The sequence below is a fragment of the Xiphophorus maculatus genome, chromosome 1, assembly GCF_002775205.1.
Source record: "Xiphophorus maculatus strain JP 163 A chromosome 1, X_maculatus-5.0-male, whole genome shotgun sequence".
NCBI classification, from domain to species: domain Eukaryota; kingdom Metazoa; phylum Chordata; class Actinopteri; order Cyprinodontiformes; family Poeciliidae; genus Xiphophorus; species Xiphophorus maculatus.
This window is the reverse complement of record NC_036443.1, coordinates 5,503,006-5,522,897: the sequence shown is the minus strand read 5'-3', so window position 1 is coordinate 5,522,897 and position 19,892 is coordinate 5,503,006. Positions and strand designations below refer to the sequence as shown.

The following is a 19,892-nucleotide window of genomic DNA, read 5'->3' as shown; positions in this document are numbered from 1 at the left end:
AAAACAGAACTGAGATTTTATTTGAAAGAGGAACGTCATACGGACAAAATTATAAAAAGACAATGAGAATTTATCTTCATGTTATTGGAGCAAAATTCAGTATTTGGAAGTCAATCAGTATTACTATGTCTTTTTCACTGCATAATAATAGTTTCAAGGGCAAGAAAAAAAAACAAATCCCATGTGTTCTGACTTGATGGTAATTAAGAGGGTTAAAAGTGGCTGCATCTACAAAAATAGCTTAAATTGGGTCAAAATTTCACTTCTCTTCTCAGTTTATAAAAGCATCGAAATATGTGATTAATTGTTTTGGGAATTCAGGCAATATAAAATACCATTTGCAAAATGTCAGGAGACAGTAATGCTAGGTAATGTGATAATACATACGCCAACGTGCAAGCTTCCCCCTAGAAAACAAGCTAAGGGTGGAGGTAGAAGTGGTGGGGCAGCACACCGGCAGCCCACCATGTTTTTGTGTACAAAAATGGTCAAAATTGACAGGAAATTTGATGAGATTATTAATAATACTTAAATATCAACTACGGAGCATTAAAAAGGACAAATGCAAAAACAACACCAAAAAACAATTATATCTCACCATTTCGCTTTCAACATTTTCACTAACGATGCTCTTTAACCCGTCTTTGCTATCACTGTTACTGGCGGGGAGCCACGCTTATGTCACCCTGTAATGTGAACATGAATCAACTGGTTTTAACCAGGTAGTTAAAACTGGTTTAGAACCAGATAGTTCTTGTTAGGGAGGAATTAACACAAAACTGTCTGTTGGCCAGATGTCATACTGCATGTACTCTTGTTTACGTCCCATAAATTGTACCGAATGCTTTATAAAACATTTATCTTCCTTAACTAGTGAACATTTAACCGACCAGGATTATAAATGAGACTGACTGCATTATATTAGAGCTGGAAGGAAGTTGGAATTTATTTTTGTATGTACTGACGCTCCTTCACATATTATTAATTAGCAGTTTATAAATAACCTGAGTTGAATTAATAAGCACTCCATTCAACCACCCATAAACACATAAACATATTAAAGGCTGATTTGTGCACCTGCTTTGCCGATTTGCACAGCCAGTTTGGTGAGCTTTCCCTGCAAAACGCTCTTCTCCTTCTTTGGGACACTGGTCTTCTTCTTCTCTCTGTCCTCCACTTCTCCTCCCTCTGCACTCTTTAAGGGCTGCATCTCCATAGCAACACCCCCATCCTGCTTCTTGGCTAGAAAAAAAAAACACGTCAAAAGAAAACATTTAATAAACTTTTACACATTAAGATGAAGTAGGCCAGTGCCACAGCCATACTCGGCTCAAAAACTGAAATCTGAAGTAGCAACTTTAAAAAATTCACTTACAACCTAAAGCTTGGTTACAGTGTATTGTCAAAGCATTCGTAGCCCTGGACATTTTCTCATTTGTCTTCTTACAACCAAAAACCTCAATTTACGTTTTTGAGAAATGATGTGATAGACCAGCACCATAAAGCGCATGCTTGTATAGTGGAAAGTAAAAGTTGCAAGGTTCTTAAACTAGTGATTCAAATACATTTGGAAGTCTTTTGAGGTGTTTCCACCGGGCTTGCACTTAAAGAGAACACCATTTTTAACGTTACTTGTCAAAAAAGTTAATTGCTATGCTGACGATTGCCTGCTATAGTAAATCTAGGTAGTCTGATAATCCAATAATTTTAACTAAAAGCTTGTCTTAAAGACAAAATTATAAAAAATGTCACCCTTTTAAAGCTGCAGTATGTAACTTTTATAAAAAAAAATATTTTTTTACATATTTGCTGAAACTGTCACTATGTCGTAATATGAGACTGACAATCTGTGAAAAAAATTGAGGTCCTCTTCTTGTGCTAACTAGAAATAACCAGTCAGAGCCAGGAGGCTGGTCTTAGCGCTGTCAGTCACCCTCCGTGTGGCGCTGCTCATTCCTCTTTGTCTCATCCTTTCTCTTTGCTATGCTGCAACTAACATAACCTGTCATAAATGCTAAGGCTAATTAGCTTGCCACCTGGTGGATAAATGGTTTTCCAGTAACAGTAAGATGTTTCTCCTCTATCAGCACACTGAGCAGGTGACTGACAGAGCTAATACTCTCCTCCTGGCTCTGATTGGTTGTCTTTGGTTGAGAGTGGTGCAATAGTATCTCAGGGAGGAGATGGAGGACATCCATCTTTTCTTAGATTATCTGTCTTATGTTATACTGTTACGGCATAGAGACAGTTTTAACTAATGTTTAATTTAAAAAAAAATAAAAGTTACATACTGCTGCTTTAACAAAGACAAATGTATTCTGTTGTGTAATAAACTGAACATGACGGCATTGATTGATAACTAGGATCAACTAGACTTGATGTATCTGACTTGGAATCTGTCTGTATGATTGGATTGAATTAAATTTTGTTTTGTTTTGTTTTTGTAAAGCGCCTTGAGATGACATATTGTTGAACTTTACACTGAATTTTACCGAACTGACAAAAGCATCTACCTTTATTCTGATTGTTCTCCACAGCTCCATCAGCTTGTTTTCCTGAGGGGAAAAAAATAAAGCTGAGTTAAACAGAACTATATTTACACTCAAACATATTATATTTCTGATTTCGGGGACAATCACACACTTCCAGAATCAGAAAATGAACACACAGACACAATACCAAAGGAAAGAGAAAGCCAAGTGCACTCATCTTATTACAGTCGATCAGGAAACTGAAAGACATTGTTAAATGCCCATCATATTGTCACTGTCACTGCACAGTGCGGGGTCCATTCACTGACTGAGGAAAGGGACAGGGCAGAGAACTTTATGCTCACATACCATTGGTGACTGTGCTGTTAGTGGCATCTGCAGAGATGAGCAACTGAGTACTGTCCTCTGTGAGAAAGGAAGGTTTTGGGTGGAAATTTGGCCAAAAAGGAGAAAAAAAGAAGAAACTCAAGCAATGAATGTGATCATAATTACAAGTGAGTATTTGTTCAAATGACTGCAAAGAATGAAAGATGTGATATGATATTCCCTCAGCATGAAAATGAACGACAGAATTATAAAAGAAAACACACGTGGCGAAAGGAAAAGCTAGCATGTTACGGTTTTTAAATCATTTATCGGCTCCAATCATGACATCCTGACACATATCTGAGAGCAGAGGGAGGAGTCACGAGAGTATTTCTTTCAGAAACTAGCCATCATCAGCCAGTCTGTTGCTGCGTCCCAGGATGATGTTTTCTCTTTTCGAAGATGCCAATGATAGCACATACATTCCTGTGCAGAAGCCAGAGCAGCAGTGGAAGCTGCTAATGACGTTAACTATAAGTGCTTCTGAAAGTCCGTGCAGCCTGCGTTTCCTGAACACAGGGCACTTCCAAAACAGATTTGAGAATAGACTAATGCTTCGAGCATTGACCAAACAACGCTTTACCCTCAATCCCTTCCTTGCCATCCCCCTTCCACCCACCCTCCCCTTCTGCTCTTTCAATAATTGATTGAATCTACAGCCTCTCTTTCGCTCAAATCAAGGGAGGAGAAGGAGAAACAGGGGAGTGCAAAGAGGGGCAGAATAATGGGGTAAACAAGGAGTGAGAGGTGTGGATAAGCAGAGAAAAGACAGGGAAGAAGCTGTGAGGAGGAGTGATAAGTGAGGAAGATCTAAAAAAGAGAGAGATAGTGAGGGAGGATGGTGAGGACGTTGGTTAAATGATCTATTAGTGTAAACGGGCGTGCTTCCTGTCATATCTGTTATCTGAAATCAGTAAGGCATCTGACTAAGCACCAGAAACCACACGTGGAGCAACGTGAGAGTGTGCATGGATTATGAAAACAACAAGCTTCAGGGCACTAAAGTGACAACCTGTTCCCCTCCCCTTATTCAAGAGGCAGGACTCCCAAGAGGGAAGGAAATACAAAAGAAATGGTGGCCTGCTACTCATTGAGACTTTTTAAAAATAATTATGTCATCTTCTAACATTTCATTTTAGACCAATAAAAGAATTAATTCATGTGTGTGTGGCCACTATTAGGTTAGTCACAAAAGATCACTACCAAAAAAGCTAACTGTTTACACAATGTCCAAGTATTAATTGGGAGGGAAAAACTATAGTAGAAAAAGAAATGGCAACAACAAAGCAAGCAATGACTACAGGCTGCGTTTCCATATGACTGTGCAATGTGACATTAACGGAAAATAAATGTATTTAATGGAAACATGCCATTTTAGAACAAAACTCCTATTTTTCGATAAAAAGTTTTGATGCTAGGATGAGGTGGCTTTTCAGCCGCATGAAAATTGGCTTATTGTGTAAAACTGCGACGCAAACACTTTGTCCACATTACACGAGTCACACGATCATCAACTGCCACTGGCACAAACCATGAAGAAGAAGACAGGAAGTAGTTGGAGGATCATGGTGTGATGTATTTTTTAATTACTTATAGAGGGGAGTTGCATCTGATGGAGCTCTTTTTGGATTTATTTATGGTCATATAATGGCCTGTTTTTAGCAAATACATAAAGCAAAGATGATCATCTAGCTTTATGCGTCATCTCGTTGCTTTATGGTTGTTATTACTATTGGAATAAATAATATTCCAATAGTAATATTACTATTGGTAATATAGACCACAACACAACACAAAAGTGTTGTGGTCGCTTTTGTGTTGTTCCTTTCTTCTTAATTGTTATATTGTATGTAGCTTAATCTTCAAGTCAAACTTTTCCGTAGATTCAGACCAAACATGGTCTGCAAATTTAGCCCATTTAGCTTCACATAAACAAATTCTTATGGATAATTTCTAAAGCATTAATTTACTCGGCTTTGTTTTAAACTTTCAGTCGAATGGTGTTCGACATCTGTTTTGAAGTTTTGGTTCAAAACAGATGGCTTTAGCATTCGCTTAAAGTGCTAATTGCTTTAGGGTTACTAATTTTTTACTTAGTGGTGCACACCACAGGTTTTCACTGTATTTTCTTCCTTATGTATTTTACTGAGACTTTCGGTAGAGTCTACTGCACTTGTGTAACAGGACTTTTATATATATATATAAATTTTATATACATGTAAGACCCTGCAGTGGGACTTCACACCTCATTACTCAGTAGTGTTTTTGTCACTGTTGCACTGAAGTTAGTGGAAAGAATACACCTCTGGATATTAACTTTAGGCTCCTTACACTAAAGTTCTTCAGATCATCATCAGGCTCAGTCATTAACCAGGACTCTTGCTTTAGGCATGAGTGGGCTAATTCTGTGGTTGGTTCATTAATTCATTTATGTGGGTGTGTTGTAGTCATACTTACTCATTTAGGACCAGTTTAAAATAATCATGACTAGAAATTAATTTACACAAATAAAAACTGATACAAGCAGGCAAAACTACAAATAAGTGGAACAGCATCTCCAGAAGAAAAGTTTTTATCTTTTGACTGTAAACTGCTGTTTTAGTCTATTTTTTTTAGTCGTGTGTCTCACTGCAGGGTAGATTACCTTTCTTTTCTTTTCCATCCTCCTCCATGTCTCCGGCACCAAGGAGGGTGAAGATGATGCCCGTCTGGGAGTTGACACCTACGGCTGTCACCAGCATCCTACCTGAGCCCTCCATCACGTGGGTTCCTTAACAGAAAAACACTTCGGGTTGGCTTTCGTTCACAGACAGGAGATATTTATGAAGTTTTGCTATGAAGCATAACAGTAATAAGGTGTAATCTTGCATTTATATGTTCTTCCTTTTTTTTGCAGTGCCTTGCAAAAAACAAAAATATTCAGACCACTTTGACTTTTTTACATTTTCTTTTGTTATCACAAGTTTCAGTGTGTTCTATTGAGATCTTATGTCATAGACCAACACAAAATATCATAACTGATCCATGGTTTTCACCTTTGTGTATTTACAACCAGATCTTTTGCTTTGTCTCCACTAACTTTGCGCATCTAGAGACTGAAATTTTTACCCACTCTCTTAAAAAGAGTAGAGCTCCAGCTCAGTCAGATTGAATAGAGAGCATGTGCGAACAGTTGTTTTCAAGTGTCTGATTCTCAGTAGTATTTAGGTTTAGACTTTGACTGGGCCATTGTAACACTTGAATATGCTTTGATCTAAGTCATCCCATTGTAGCTCTGGCTCTATGCTTGGAGTTTTCCTGCAGGAAGCTGAACCTCGATCATCTCACAGCATTATGGGTCCAAGCTACTGCAGTGCTTTGTGGAGAATAACATGCTTTATGTTTAAAATTAGGATATGAAAAGTTTTTCAATTCAACTGTAATTTTAAGCGATAAAATGGAAGTTCACTTTAACAAAGTCATTAACACACACTAGAAGAAAACTGTGAAGAGAGAAGTTTCTTAAAGGGGCGGTATTATGTAGTTTCCATGCATATAGTGCCATTTTATAGCACAGCTAAGTAAGTTTGTTACCTTCAGTTATAAAAATGCTGTATATATCAAAAGTAACTTTAAAAATTTAGATTTTGCAATTTAACGTCTTAAAATTGACCTCTGTCTCTTTAAGAAGCTCCTGCTCTTTCCGACACTCTGCCTTCAGTATGTCATCACAACAATGCTACTCTACCATTCTTAGGCGTATTGCACTGAAAAGTAGTTCCTGTGGTGAGCTCAGCAGACTCATCATAGGAACTCATAGTTCCACCAGCTGTTTGCTAATTGCTGCTGCCGCTAGTCTGGAGGAGTTGAGTGGGGGAGCTGTGAGCGAGGGGTACTCTGTGAGGCACAAGCTCTGCTGGAGACTCCAGCTCAGAGGAGGAGCTTTCTGGGAGTAGGTGGAGCTTTGTTGGAGCAAGCATTTGTTGAATGGTTGCCGTGGGAGATTAAAGGATTTCTCAAACCTCCATTAAAGATTCAAAGCAACACTCCTGGCATGTTTTTGATGAGGGAACAAGATTATAACATGATGTAAAACTTATAGAAGTCGATTTTACATAACACTGCCCCTTTAAGGCCAGAAGGTTTCCAGGCAGGGTGTTTGAATTTATCGTTCTGCAAGAGCAGCTTGTTGGTGTGGTTCAGAAATGAATCCTTCTCATTTCCTGGAGTTTATATGCAGCCCTACCTAGAGTGGATGAACAATAAGTGACTTCCTTGGAAATGTACCAACAAATCTGACCTGAATCACTGTTGCTCATTCCTGTGCCGCCAAGGAACTCTTTAAATAAAAAGTGGTAGAGCTGCATGCCCAGCACTTTCCATCAACTTAAATCCATACCTTTCTAGTTGACAATGTGAGTTAGGATTCTAATTAATTCAATGACCTAAGTTTGTATTTGCAACTATGCCCTTTAAAAACAATCAAATCATGTAGTGCAGATATAATATAATGATATAGTTGAAGCTAGCTTGATCATAAGAGTAGCAAGAAGTCAGAACCAACCTGAGAGCAGCATGGGGTCCTTGTCCACAGATTTGCGAACGTGGTCAGACTCTCCTGTCAGGGAGCTCTCGTCTATCTTCAGATCATTGCCTTGGACCAAGATGCCATCAGCTGGAAGCAGGTCACCTGAAGCACAAATCCCATCTAGATCAGCTTTGTATGCTTGTCTTTTTTGTTCAAATGATATCAAGCATGCGCTTATTGTTTCAATATACAGTATCTTGTTCCTGTGCTAAGAAGTGGATACCATTACATATTACAGGGACCAGCAGTCCATTGATAGACTGAATAATTAATGAGGAAATGGGCTAAGAGTCAGAGGGAAGGAGGAAAAGAACTAAACCTTCACAGGAGACTCACATAGATGTTTATGTTTAGAGAAGATGACTTTACCCAAGTGAAAAAACAAGCCAATGTAAAAACATATAGAAGAGGAGAGTTGTGGCTAATCTGAATATTTACAAATACTGTAACATTGGGTGACCGAACAGGAATATAATTTATGTATTAACTATTTAAATAATATTACAGAGAAAACATGCAAGTTTGATGAACAAAGGAGGAAAATTCTGAACAGAAGCCAAAGAACTGCACTAAATTCACTCATACAGCTGTCAGTATGAGTTAATTGTTTAAAAAAAGAGTCAGAAGCTGTAGGACGATATTTAAATGAATAGTTTTTCAACTTGTTTAAATATGTACATGGTTCATTCCAACACAAAGATGACAGGGAGGAAAGTAATGGCGTTTAGCCTCTCTGTCATAGAGCAAGTTGGACTTGGAAACGTTGGCAGATGGAGACCGATGTATTAGTAATGCTACACCTAACAACCACAACTATAAAGCTGTCTAAAATATCAAATCCATGACATTTTGTCTTTCTTTTAAAATATAGGTGAAACACTTTTAAAGAAACTTTCCACTCCCACAAACACATCATGGCGTCACATTTGCTTCTAAGATAAATAATTAATTAACTCTCACTGAAGCAAAGCTAGAAAAACGCATTTTATAGGCTGTTGTTATGTCTTTATAGCTCTTAAAGAGAAATTGAAATTGCTTAAAATTGATAATGGCAGGTCAAAGTTTCTCAAAAAATGCAGATCGGAAGTTGATCACATAGTTCTGCTCGGCGTAACTCAACTTGATGAGTTAATAATCTGAGAAAAACAAAAATAACATGATTTTAATGCAACTTCTTTTAAAGAACTTCACATATTTTTTCTATCAAATACATGAAAAAACATGAAACATGATGTTTTTTAACTTATCAGGGTTTCTTTTGCTATGACATCATATTTAAGCAGAAAAAGAGTCACATGTTCCATAAACGTTTAAACACCAAACTCATGTAAGTTTAATTAAATGATTTCCCTACGTCATCTGCATAACTTTTTTATCTTATACCTTCTTTGCGACTTTTCAATGCGAGGGAAACATAGTAAGCTTATGCAGGATGGTGCAGACAGGTGCAGTTCCCCTACCGTATTTGACCTGAGCCATGTCCCCCACCACCATGTCAGCCACGGGAATTTGGATGACGTTTCCTTTCCGAACCACCGCAAACCTCTGCTCCTGCTCGATCCGACTCTGCAGACCCCGGAACTGTTTTTCTTTGGACCAGTCATTAAACGCCGTCACCAGGACAACGCACACAACAGAAAGCAAGATGGCAGCGCCCTCGATCCAGCCTGCGTCAGCCTCCCCTTCGTCCTCCGCTCCGCCACTCACTTCCCCGCACACTGAAGAGAGGAGTTGTAGACGTTAGGCTTCACATTTCAATCAAACTCTAACTGACCAACTAGTGTAATATTTCCATTGGCGGCCCCTTAAATCGACCCCTATTTCCTTAATTTTAGGAAGTAGGGTTAGTAAAATTGTACAGTATACAGTAAAATTGAGAAAGGAAAAATCTGTAAACTATAAAGCAATTCAAAACTACAAATTTGATATGAAGTTACCTTGAATAAATTCATTGGCGAAAACAGTAATTTGTAGATTTTTACTTTAGTACATTCATTTTATAAGTTGTTTTCATGTTCATTTTTGGAAAAACATTATTTTTCTTAAGTTAAAACATTTTGTCTTACAGTAAAACGTTGACCGCCGCATCATTTCTAACAACGAGAATGCCACGTAAACATGGAAAAAAAAATATTTCACCCACAATCTTACAGTGGAATTCTGGCAGTTTACATTGTACATAGAAACCGATCTTATCCACCAGTTTTAACCGCCTCAGCAAAGGTCTGAAAATCAGACACTGTGAAATCTCTATCTGCCATTGTGCTTTGCAGATAGAGAGCCTGGCTGATACAGGTCACATCTGTATGAGGAAGGTTGACAGCAATCACCCTACTGTTGCCAATTTAGCAACTTTGTCGCTATATAACTTTCTCGACTTTTCAAGAAAATCAATATCCAAAATCCCATTCAGCAGGTCAGGCTTTTAAACATGATCCGTGATCAGACAGATGTCTCGCTGGAGATGGGCACCAGCAACCCAATAGGGACAAGGGTGTAAGAAAGTGGATGGACGGATATATCTGATACATTTTCTACACTGAGCTTTCATTTCTGTAAAATTTACACATCAATTTCTTAAGAAGGTTAGTTAATGCTGCTACATGATGTCGTGTTTATGGCCTTGTTTGGTTCATGATCTCATTGAATTTAAATTACGAACCATCATCCTTTTACATCTATATGACTTCATCCTATTTTCTGTACTCTCACACTATATGCTAAAATGACCTAATTTCCCACATAAGTGATTTCATGTGTTGGTAACCCAAAAATTATTCACAGCCTAGGGAAATGTACAACATTTTTGGTTGAATTTAAACTTATTTAAATTCAATCGAAAAATTTGCTTCTCATAGGGTCGTCTCTGTTTTTATCTACGTTTTAATAATTTTGTCTTGTTACACATTTTTTACACCCTTCGCCAACAAAATTTTGGCAATTCAACAATCAAACACTTCCTATATCTGGTGGCGAGTACTCAACACATTTCCACTGATATTTCTGACATGTGTTTTGCTAAAAGCTCCAACTCTGAGGTTGGATGTTCTCCTTGCCATCACCCTAATCTTTAACTCCCTCTACGGATTCCGGGATGTGGTCAGATTTAAGTCAGCATTCTAGTTGGCCCACTTCAAAACATTAATATTTCTTGTAAGAAGAAATATCAGTCAATTTAAAAATATATTTTTTTGAAGGGTGTGAATAATTTTAGGCTTAACTGTACATATTTTTCAAACCAGTCTCAAAAACCAGTCCGCTACTGTTCCTGAACATGGCACATTAAATGCGATTCATGGTTGATGTTCTGTTCTTATATAATTTCATCTCAAGCGCAGCATAACCGTTTATGTAAGTTCAACACATTTGTACAATTATTCGTCTTAGAGAAGGTCAGAAGAGAGAGAATGTCTCACAGCTTTTTTGTATTTATTTTTTTTAAGATGCTGCTCTTCTCTCCTTCTCTGGGATCTAAATTTCCTCTGTGGCCGGATCCGGCATCAGGATGCCATGCCAGGTATGCAGGCACATTCTGGTATTACTGTTCATTAATGTCACCTAGTTTCAGAATAAAGGTTTTACCTAAAGCAAGGAAGAACAACATTTCACCAGTAGCAGTTTCCGACAAAAGGCCGTGTTGTTTTCTTACTCAGTTGATCGCATGGCAACCTCACAAGAGGCAAATTATTCTTCTTAGGCTATTAATATATCAGCTCTGTTCTGCGTGAACCTGCTGGTGTTTTTTTTTTCTTCCCAGCAGCCGTTCACTGTCAAAAGAAGCAGAGCTGCTTGTTCAGTTTAGATTTAACTTGACAGTTTAAATCCATCCGGATCCAGCTTGCTGGAACATGCTTGCTTCACGTACAGCGCTGGATGTAGCACCAGTTCGCAGCTTGCTACCAAGTGTACACTCTGAGGTTTCAGACTGAACCACATTGTCCCATATTTGCATCCTCTGCTCACTCACACCACTTCCTTTTCACCAGGACACCACAGTTGAACCTTTCTTTCTTTTTGGCCTTTTGTTTCTCTTTATCAACATTATTTCAATTTATACTTATTGTTGTACAGCAAAACAAGATAAATAACAACCAAAAACAAAATAAAAATAATTTACTAAACGTTACCTCCAGAATAAATACGTAATGACACAAGACAAATGCTTCAGCCTTGGTTTATTCTACTTTTTTTGCTTTATTTGATACAATTTGTTTAACCAAGACGTCACCAAGAAAGTCAGCATATAGATTCTGTCAAACACAAACATTATCTATAATCTAGATTAATGACCTAGCTGTAAATGTTTTGAAATAGTTTAGAATTAACTATAATTTTCCCATTGACTGTGAAAGTAAGCCATATCCATATTTAGCTGATCACTTTTACGTTTTCCGCAAATCTGCGACTGATTGGTCAATTAGTTCCCAACTGGCTGATCCATCTTTGGAAGTTGAATCTTCATTGAAACTAAGACTTTGTTCACACAGCAGGTGAATGCAACCCAAACCCAAATCTTTCACCGCAATCTGTCAACGGCTCAATTCCAATCTTTTAACCCCCAAAACATCCAATCTGTGGCACTTCCACGTATGGTACTGAACCAAATCTGATTGTTTTCGAAGCATCTGCAGTCAGAATGGTCATATCGCATTTTATCTGACTTTCATGTCATTGATGTGAGACATGCATCATAATTCTGCAACACAAGAAGCCAGGTCAGGTAAGTCAAGAAGCAAGCAAAGGCTGAACACTATATTATGAAATTATGAAGGAAGTCTGTGTCAATTAACATCACAGTCTCACCACTCCTGGCTCTGACTCCACATCCAAACAGACTTCCCTGCAGAAGCTGCAGTCAGTGCTCCACTAATGGCCGTCGCCATTACTTGTGCTTTCTTTTTATTAGCTTCCTTCATCTTACTATGATCTTGTGACAATACTCTGGGCTCCCAAAGCTGAATAGCCTGTTAACCGTTCACACACAAGTCTGATTGTCGTCGGGGTTCATTAGTTGTATGAAATGCTAATCTTTGGGATCAATTTTGCAAAGTCATGATGAGACTGATTGATTTATGAACATCAATATGATTTGATGTAGTTTACGCTCACTGCAACCACATTTGACAGGGGAAAATTAAAGCACAGTAAAATATTACTTTCAGAAGAAGGCAAAGACTGCAGGCTCAAAAAAGATGTTAGACTAATTAGTTAGACAAATTAAACTAAACTGTACAATTTACTATACATTTCTTGTATTTTTTTATGTCTTCTAAATTGTAAGCACGACTCATTTACTGTTTGAGAAACCATTGCTATTACTGATACCTCATACCAAAGTATGAAGTATTACATTTTAGATTTCAGTCATTTGCTAAATTTCCAAATAGAGAAAAACAGTTTTGGACTATTTTGAGATTTTGTGAGTTCTAGCAATCTCTTTAAGCTAAAGTTTAAAGAGATCGCTGCATTTAAACATATTAATATTTCTGTAACCTGTCACCTCGATCCCTCCAGCCCTGCTCTCCAACGCAAGAATGTGAGCAGAATTCATTTAAACCCTTTTATTAAACCACAGTTACCAACCAAAGTGTCTCACACCGAGGTTCTTTAATTTCCACTGTGAATAAATGGAAGCAAAATAGATCTTCTGGCCACTTTGCACAGCTGCTGGCTGCTCACAATCTATCTCCAGCTGTGTGTAGCTGGGTCCTGTTGTCCATTCAATACTTATTAAATATTTTTCTCGGAAATGCCTCTTTGTGGTGAAATAATGCCTTTCTTTGCTTGTATGTGTTGTTGCCTCATGTAAAACCCTTACAATGTAAAGATCACCTTTGTCTCTTACGTCCGCAAAAACCGACCAATGCCCCCCACCACCACCACATCGCCCAACACCACCCTTCTCCTTACATTCACTTTCCTTCCCAGGCGGCTGGTAGAAGGAGAGGCCGAGTGAAATGATGGCGGCAGCCTCCAAGATGATGAGGGTGACATCTTGTAGAGCCTCCCACACTAGTTCCAGGAATGTCTTGGGCTTCTTCGGCGGAATGAAGTTCCGGCCGAAAGTTTGACATCGACGTTCCAAGTCTGCTGGGTCGCCGCTGACACCTGAAAGATCCAACGTGTTTGGTCAGAGCAAAAATTAGAGCAAGGTGAAGTTCACATCCAACATTCGCTTTCACAACATGATTCACTTCCGTATGTTATACTTAGCAGTCGAATGCCAGTGAGATTTGATTAATTAGTGATCTAAAATATTCCAAATTTCATCTTAATCCTTTCATGCATAGTGGTCACTGCAGTGGACAGCTATCTAAAAGCCATTTTCTTGTGCTTCTTGTGGATTTTTATGTTATAAATGCACACAGACCACTGAAGTGGACACTAATGCATCATAAAATACACTATCAACTACTGGCCATCAGCTGTAAATGCAAGAAATTATTTTTGTTAAATCCAATATGACCGACAGACAAAAGGGACCATCAACAAATTACACTCGGCTGAAACATGTAAACAAATAGGCCGCCAAAAATCAAAGGCTTTCAGGGGATCCAAACACCGAGAATGAATACTAAATTATTTCTGCACTTGCATATAGAGACACACCTGATTTCATGAGATTGTCATTGCTTCAATTTTAATATTTGTATGCAAAATTGTGGATCATACTTTAACTTTCCGGGTCGTATGACAAATACACTTCAAATCAATGTAGAATTGTCTTATTATACTGTATGAGCTCAAACTACATACTTAGTTTGGAGCTTGCTAATTAAATATCTAGCTTGGAGCTAAATATTTAGCTGGCTAACTAAATATATAGCTTGGAACCGGATGTATGAATAATGTGGTAAAAATAAATATGACTTCAAAAACAAACCCGTTCTTTTTAAGTAACCCAAGTTAGTGATGTTAATATTTGACTGTGTCACAAACAGCACCCCATACTCAGTCGCACAAACACACCACCCAACACTCTTGAGCTAGCACTGCTTTAAAACTACATTTACCAAGCTCCAAGCGGCACATTTGCTAAGCTGGTGGCTGCCGATTGTACCTGAGCAGACAGGCTGACAAAGTGCCCAATCAAAATCAGCTTTCTATAATCCATCATTTTTCAGACAAAAACATCCAGAATGCTCGGTTCTTAAAATGTAATAGCAAAGTTACTTCTGAAATTATTTCTACAGAGGTCAGGCTTTGAATATGAAACCTGAAAAAAGACTGAGGGGTGGAAGGGAGATGGATGATTGGTATAAGGACAAACCGATGGATGGATGGATGGATGGATGGATGGATGGATGGATGGATGGATGGAATTTTTAAACAATGAAAAAAGTAATAAAGTCTGAAAATGTCAATGTTTTTGGCTTATATTGATTTTTTTGTCTAAAAAGTTGCTAAGTTGGCAACAGTGGGGTAAGCATCGATGCAGATTTAGCGTTAAGAACCCTGTACTATAATCAGTATTTTATGGTATTATGGTAGCAGTGATAATAACTGCTGCAGATCTGTTTATATGTAAAAAGTTAGACCATTTTATACATTCTTCTTAGAAGTTCTTGTGTAAAGGTGAATCAGCGATATTTCATCTCTGGGCTATCATATCGTGAGAGTCTTTTATAAGTTTATCTTCAGCTGTTTTAATTTCCATTGGCTCCTGTTTCTATTTCCTTTCTGTAATAGAAACAATGGTGGCAGCATAATAAGGCCAGTACACCCACTCAAAGATCAATTAACATTAAGTTCTAACAAACATTTAACACTGGACCTGAAAGACATTCTAAATATCTCAAATAAATGAGCCAAACAACTCAAAACAATAAATAAAATGGATATGGAAGTCTCTGTAAACAAAACTATTCTTCAAAAAAGAATATTGCCTAGATGAAACCAGTGCACCAGACTGTCAACCTTTGCTTTTCCTTTGGTAGAAAGAGAGGGAGAAAAAAGAAAAAAACAAACAATCATGGAAATAGAAATTATTGAGCTTGTTATAATTTGTCATGATGTGATTAACTGATTTATTGCTTACCGCAGTAGCTCCTTTGCTACCCTAAAAATGACTAAGTGGCTCTAGAAAATGGATGAGTTCATTTCTTCAACAAAATCAAAGAGTCAGGCCAAGAGCTCTTCCTGTATTTCAAGTGTATTTTGCTCATGTGTTAATCTAAATAAATATTTTGAGAGCATATACGTTTTTGCAAACTCTACCTCAATCTGCAGCCTCCTCAACTTCCTCTCCCCTTCAGCCTCAGCAGTTTCCAAGGTGACCGGGATATTAGGTCCAGGGCTTCCTGTGTCTAACAGGTTACTGCCCAGCAACAGGTGATGTCATTGCTCCAGTGTGTGTGTTTTGAGAGGAGTTTTTTCTTTCTTTTCTTTTTTTTCCAATTGGCTACCAGCACTGAGGGAGGCGGGGTTTTGTGAGCTGCGGTTGGCTGATACGGTCGGCTGTCTTTCCATCCTGGATGAAACATTCTTGCTGCAGGGATTCGCATGCAGCAGAGCAGCTGCGTGGAATTCTGACACTCAACAGGGTTCAGGCCGAGGCAAAGAGAGGAGCGACACAAAACAAGTGACCCAGTGCTGAGTAATCGCAGAGAGCCGTATCCTCCTTTCATTAGCTCTCTTTCTTCTCCTCTCTTCTTTCTCATCCCTCTTCCATAGCTCTCTTCCCTCTCTCTCAATCTCTCCTTGATGTGTCCTTGACAATGCGGCAAGCTGTTCAAGCTCTCCCTCCTCGCCCCTTAGCCTTCTCCTCTTAAAACACATACAGTCTCTCACTCCCTCTTCCAAATTGCTGTCCCTCCTACATTCTGGCTGTTTGCTGAGGATGTAATGCTCTCATACCGCAGTGCTGGTGTATCCAGATGTGTCAGAGAGAGGGAATGGGACTTCACTCTATTGGTTGAAGAGCCATCCTACTTTATGTATCACATTACAGATGATGTACAGGACCAAGTGCACTGTAACGTATCCATGCATGTCTATGCATTTGCCCATACTTCACCGTCGGATCTGCCAAATCCAGCCCTCAGTTTTTTGTTTTTGTTTTTGTTTTTTGGACTCAGGGAAGCAGAGGATGCAGCCGATCAGCAGCAGATTAAAATGCTTTGGGTTCTGACTCGAGTTCATACAGGCAGCTTTTGAGCTGTGGCTCCAAAGACGTTACAGGAGAGCAGCATTTATGCGTATTTGTGGGTAAACTGTGCTCAGTAGGTGGTTCTGCCGACATGAGTCTGTGTGTGTGTGCGTGCTTGTGTGTTTGTGATGGGTTTGTTGGGACCTGCTGCACTGATTCCTGACCAACTCACAGTATCAAATTAGCAACACTCAACACAGACTTACTGTAACTCAACACCAGCAGCCCCTTACACTTTTCCTCCACCTCCCTCGTTCACTCACCCCAACACACACACACACACACACACACACACCCACAAACCTCACAGATGCTGCAGTTAAACACACACTTTCACTCAGCCTCCTTTATTCATCCATCTCTGTTTCTCTCTATCTGACAGTTCGGCATTATCCTTCTTTCTGTTGCTGACTTTGTGAGCCAACTTGTCGCCGCTGTTGTGTTGCTAGGTTACAACTAGTTGAAGTAGTGGGCGTAGCGTGTTACCACACCCCTGTTAGAACCACTGTGCTCATTTACAGTACATGAACAGGCGAAGACAGGCACTGATTGTATCTTTATCATTTCTCATGAAAATTTCTTGTTATAAGAATTTACATTTATGCTTGTCAGTTAGTGCAAAAAAAAGAATAAAATGTAAATGTTACTATTTTTGCCCCACAAAAGCATTAATAAATATCAGTAAATTCACAAATATGATTAAGTGAAGTCTGAAGTGTGCAGCTAAGTGATCATATCATATCTCTAATAGGAATGTTTTTCAAGACCAGTATTCATGTGCGTGGCATTAGGAAGCTGTGCCATGCAGCTACCTAAAAAGAAGTAATCTGGGGTTTTTTTAAATCAATTTTTATGACAGAAGGTCTGGGTCCCTTCAGTGCTACGTCTGGGATTTCTCCCATTGAGCAGGATTTCTCAGGATTCATTTCCACCGGGCCAATCAGCAAACAGAAGGAGGAGTTGTGAACTACGATTATGACAGTGACAGTAGAGGAGGTGAACGAAGCCATTCACTCATGTTGGCCACGCTTCCAAATATTGCACAATTAAACTTGGAGTAAGGCAGGTTTAAGACATTTTATTTTATTGCATTTAATATGTGTGCTTGACTCAGCTCTTCTCAGGAAATGTTGTTTACAGCGCAAGCAATTTCTAGTAAGCCTCATAGCGCAGCTTCCCTCACAAGCACATTACATATGTCACAGCCAAACATCAGCCAATGGGTACAACCAGATCCAATTCAGCAACCGAATCCACACCTCTCTTTCAGAGTTTACGCTATTGTGAAGCAATTATTCCACAACACTCAGAGACCCAGACTCTCTGGGCAAAGGAAAGCGTAGAACAAGGGGCTGGTTTTTTACCAGGCTAAGGAAACTGCCATACCCATCTGACACGTTGCATTCCATTTAGTGGTGTAAGACCTGCTCAGGAATGGAAACCAGTTCCATTGAGCTCTCTACACTTGAGCAAACCTGAAGGCAACATGAAGAGGAGTTATGATGCTATCAATTCTGCAGAAAGTTGGTGCCCTCTGAACACTATCATGTGTCTAACCCCAACGCTGTGATTTCACATGAGCAACCACTTTTTTGTTGTTCATTCCTCGCCGCTTCCTCTTTGTGTTGATAATAGCTGGATGTGAATTATTTAGCTGCAAGGAAATTTTTCAACTGGACTTGCTAGCATCGTGTCATGGTGCAACACTGGAATTCACTCAACTCTTTGAGAGTGATCCAGTCTTAAACAAATGTTTGTAGAAGTAATCTGCATACACAGGTGATGGGTTCAATGCACCCAGGTCTTTAAAATCTAGCCTCATGTGTACATTATATAGTACAATTTTGAAATGTTTTCAAGTGAAATGGTTTCAACTTGGAAACATTTTCTACCATCCATTCATTTTCTACTCCCAGGATAACCTGGTTTCCTGGGAAACCAGTTTATCTATCTACAGTTGTCAATAGGTGAGAAGCTATATACACAGTAGAGACGACGGTGGCAATGGTGTTAGGAATTCAGTGGGCCACTTGTTCAATTGCCACTCTACCTGCCTTTGTCGTTTGTGTCCTTTCGGAATGACACTTCATCCATCTTGTCTGCTAGAATGGCCTAGCCAGTCTCCAGACCTGAATCCAGTAGAGAACCTTAAAGATGTATGTGTATGGTCAAAAACTAGAGGAAATCTCTGACCTAGTTGAGGTGCACCTATGATGAAAATGACCGATCTCTCCATTCGTTGGAAGTGGAGAAACTTCCAGTATACCAAATACTTACTTTATACACTATACGTTAAAGACAGACTGACAAGATTCTTAACACACAGTGGCCTTCAGCTGAAGCTCAACTTTGGCCAATCAACAAACACAGCAGCAAATATTGAACAGCATGATAGAAATGTTGCCCTGGGACTTTAAGTGAGCTGCACAGTGAGCTGTGCAGAAAAGATTCTCAGAAATAACTTTAAGATATATGTCCAGAAAAGTGGCTAAAATTGATTCACAATCATTTTTTATATGCCTAAGAAAAGCGTACACAAAAGGCTTTTAATGGTTCTACAAACTGTGGAACCACAGGACCCACGTAGTTTTTCATAAACAGCTTTCCAGTTTGGCTTCATCTTTGTTTAGTAAATAGTGACGAGGTGGAACATGTTGTGTGGTTAACGATCATATTATGTAGACATTACAACTCCAGTGCTATGAGTGTGACTCTTCTTTTATCGTAACTTTACATTGCTACTGAGTTGGTACATAAGAAAAATATTAATATGCTTTCATCATTCCGTTTTTTAGTTGTTATACTGTTGAATAAATTAAAGTGAAAGGCTATATGAATGGGACCGCCGAAAAACAGAAGAAGGTGTAAGTCCTTGGTATAATTGAAACCATGCAATAGGTTAAATATAGCCTTACACTGTGCAATTAGCTTTTTTCCCCTCTATTGACTTGCAATATGCATCCACAAAAGTGTCTCAGCGTTCGGCTTTACAACTAAATCCATGATGTTAATGTTAGTGGATGCTTAATGAAATGTGGCTGGGCCAATACAAGCTGTAAAGCACCTAAATCAGCTGGCCTCAGTAAATCTCTGCACATTTCAACTACAGTTGTGGAAAGAAGAGCTGCAACAATTAAACAGCCTCCAGCTGAGGGTCAATATCAGGTTCACTCGACCAGTGAAAATCAACATGCTCTATAGATTTCACTCTGAATTCAGATTTTCCCTCTTGTTTGTCATACAAAGCAAATGTCTGCATCACAACTGTGGACGACCAAACAGGTTCAATAGCAAAAAGGACCTCTCCGCCCACCAATCT

At 38.9% G+C, this 19,892-nt stretch overlaps 1 protein-coding gene across 2 annotated transcripts in view; it reads right to left on the bottom strand.

Moving 5' to 3' along the window:
- Positions 1-19,892, bottom strand: part of atp2b3 (ATPase plasma membrane Ca2+ transporting 3) — a 62,182-nt gene that overhangs the window by 33,767 nt on the left and 8,523 nt on the right. For both annotated transcript variants that reach the window (XM_023335970.1, XM_023335977.1), the window contains exons 3-8: positions 13,336-13,533; positions 8,886-9,143; positions 7,402-7,527; positions 5,503-5,628; positions 2,514-2,555; positions 1,078-1,242 (exon numbers count right to left, since the gene is read on the bottom strand). In XM_023335970.1, the coding sequence (XP_023191738.1) occupies positions 1,078-1,242; positions 2,514-2,555; positions 5,503-5,628; positions 7,402-7,527; positions 8,886-9,143; positions 13,336-13,533 (915 nt within the window). The remainder of the gene's footprint in view (positions 1-1,077; positions 1,243-2,513; positions 2,556-5,502; positions 5,629-7,401; positions 7,528-8,885; positions 9,144-13,335; positions 13,534-19,892) is intronic.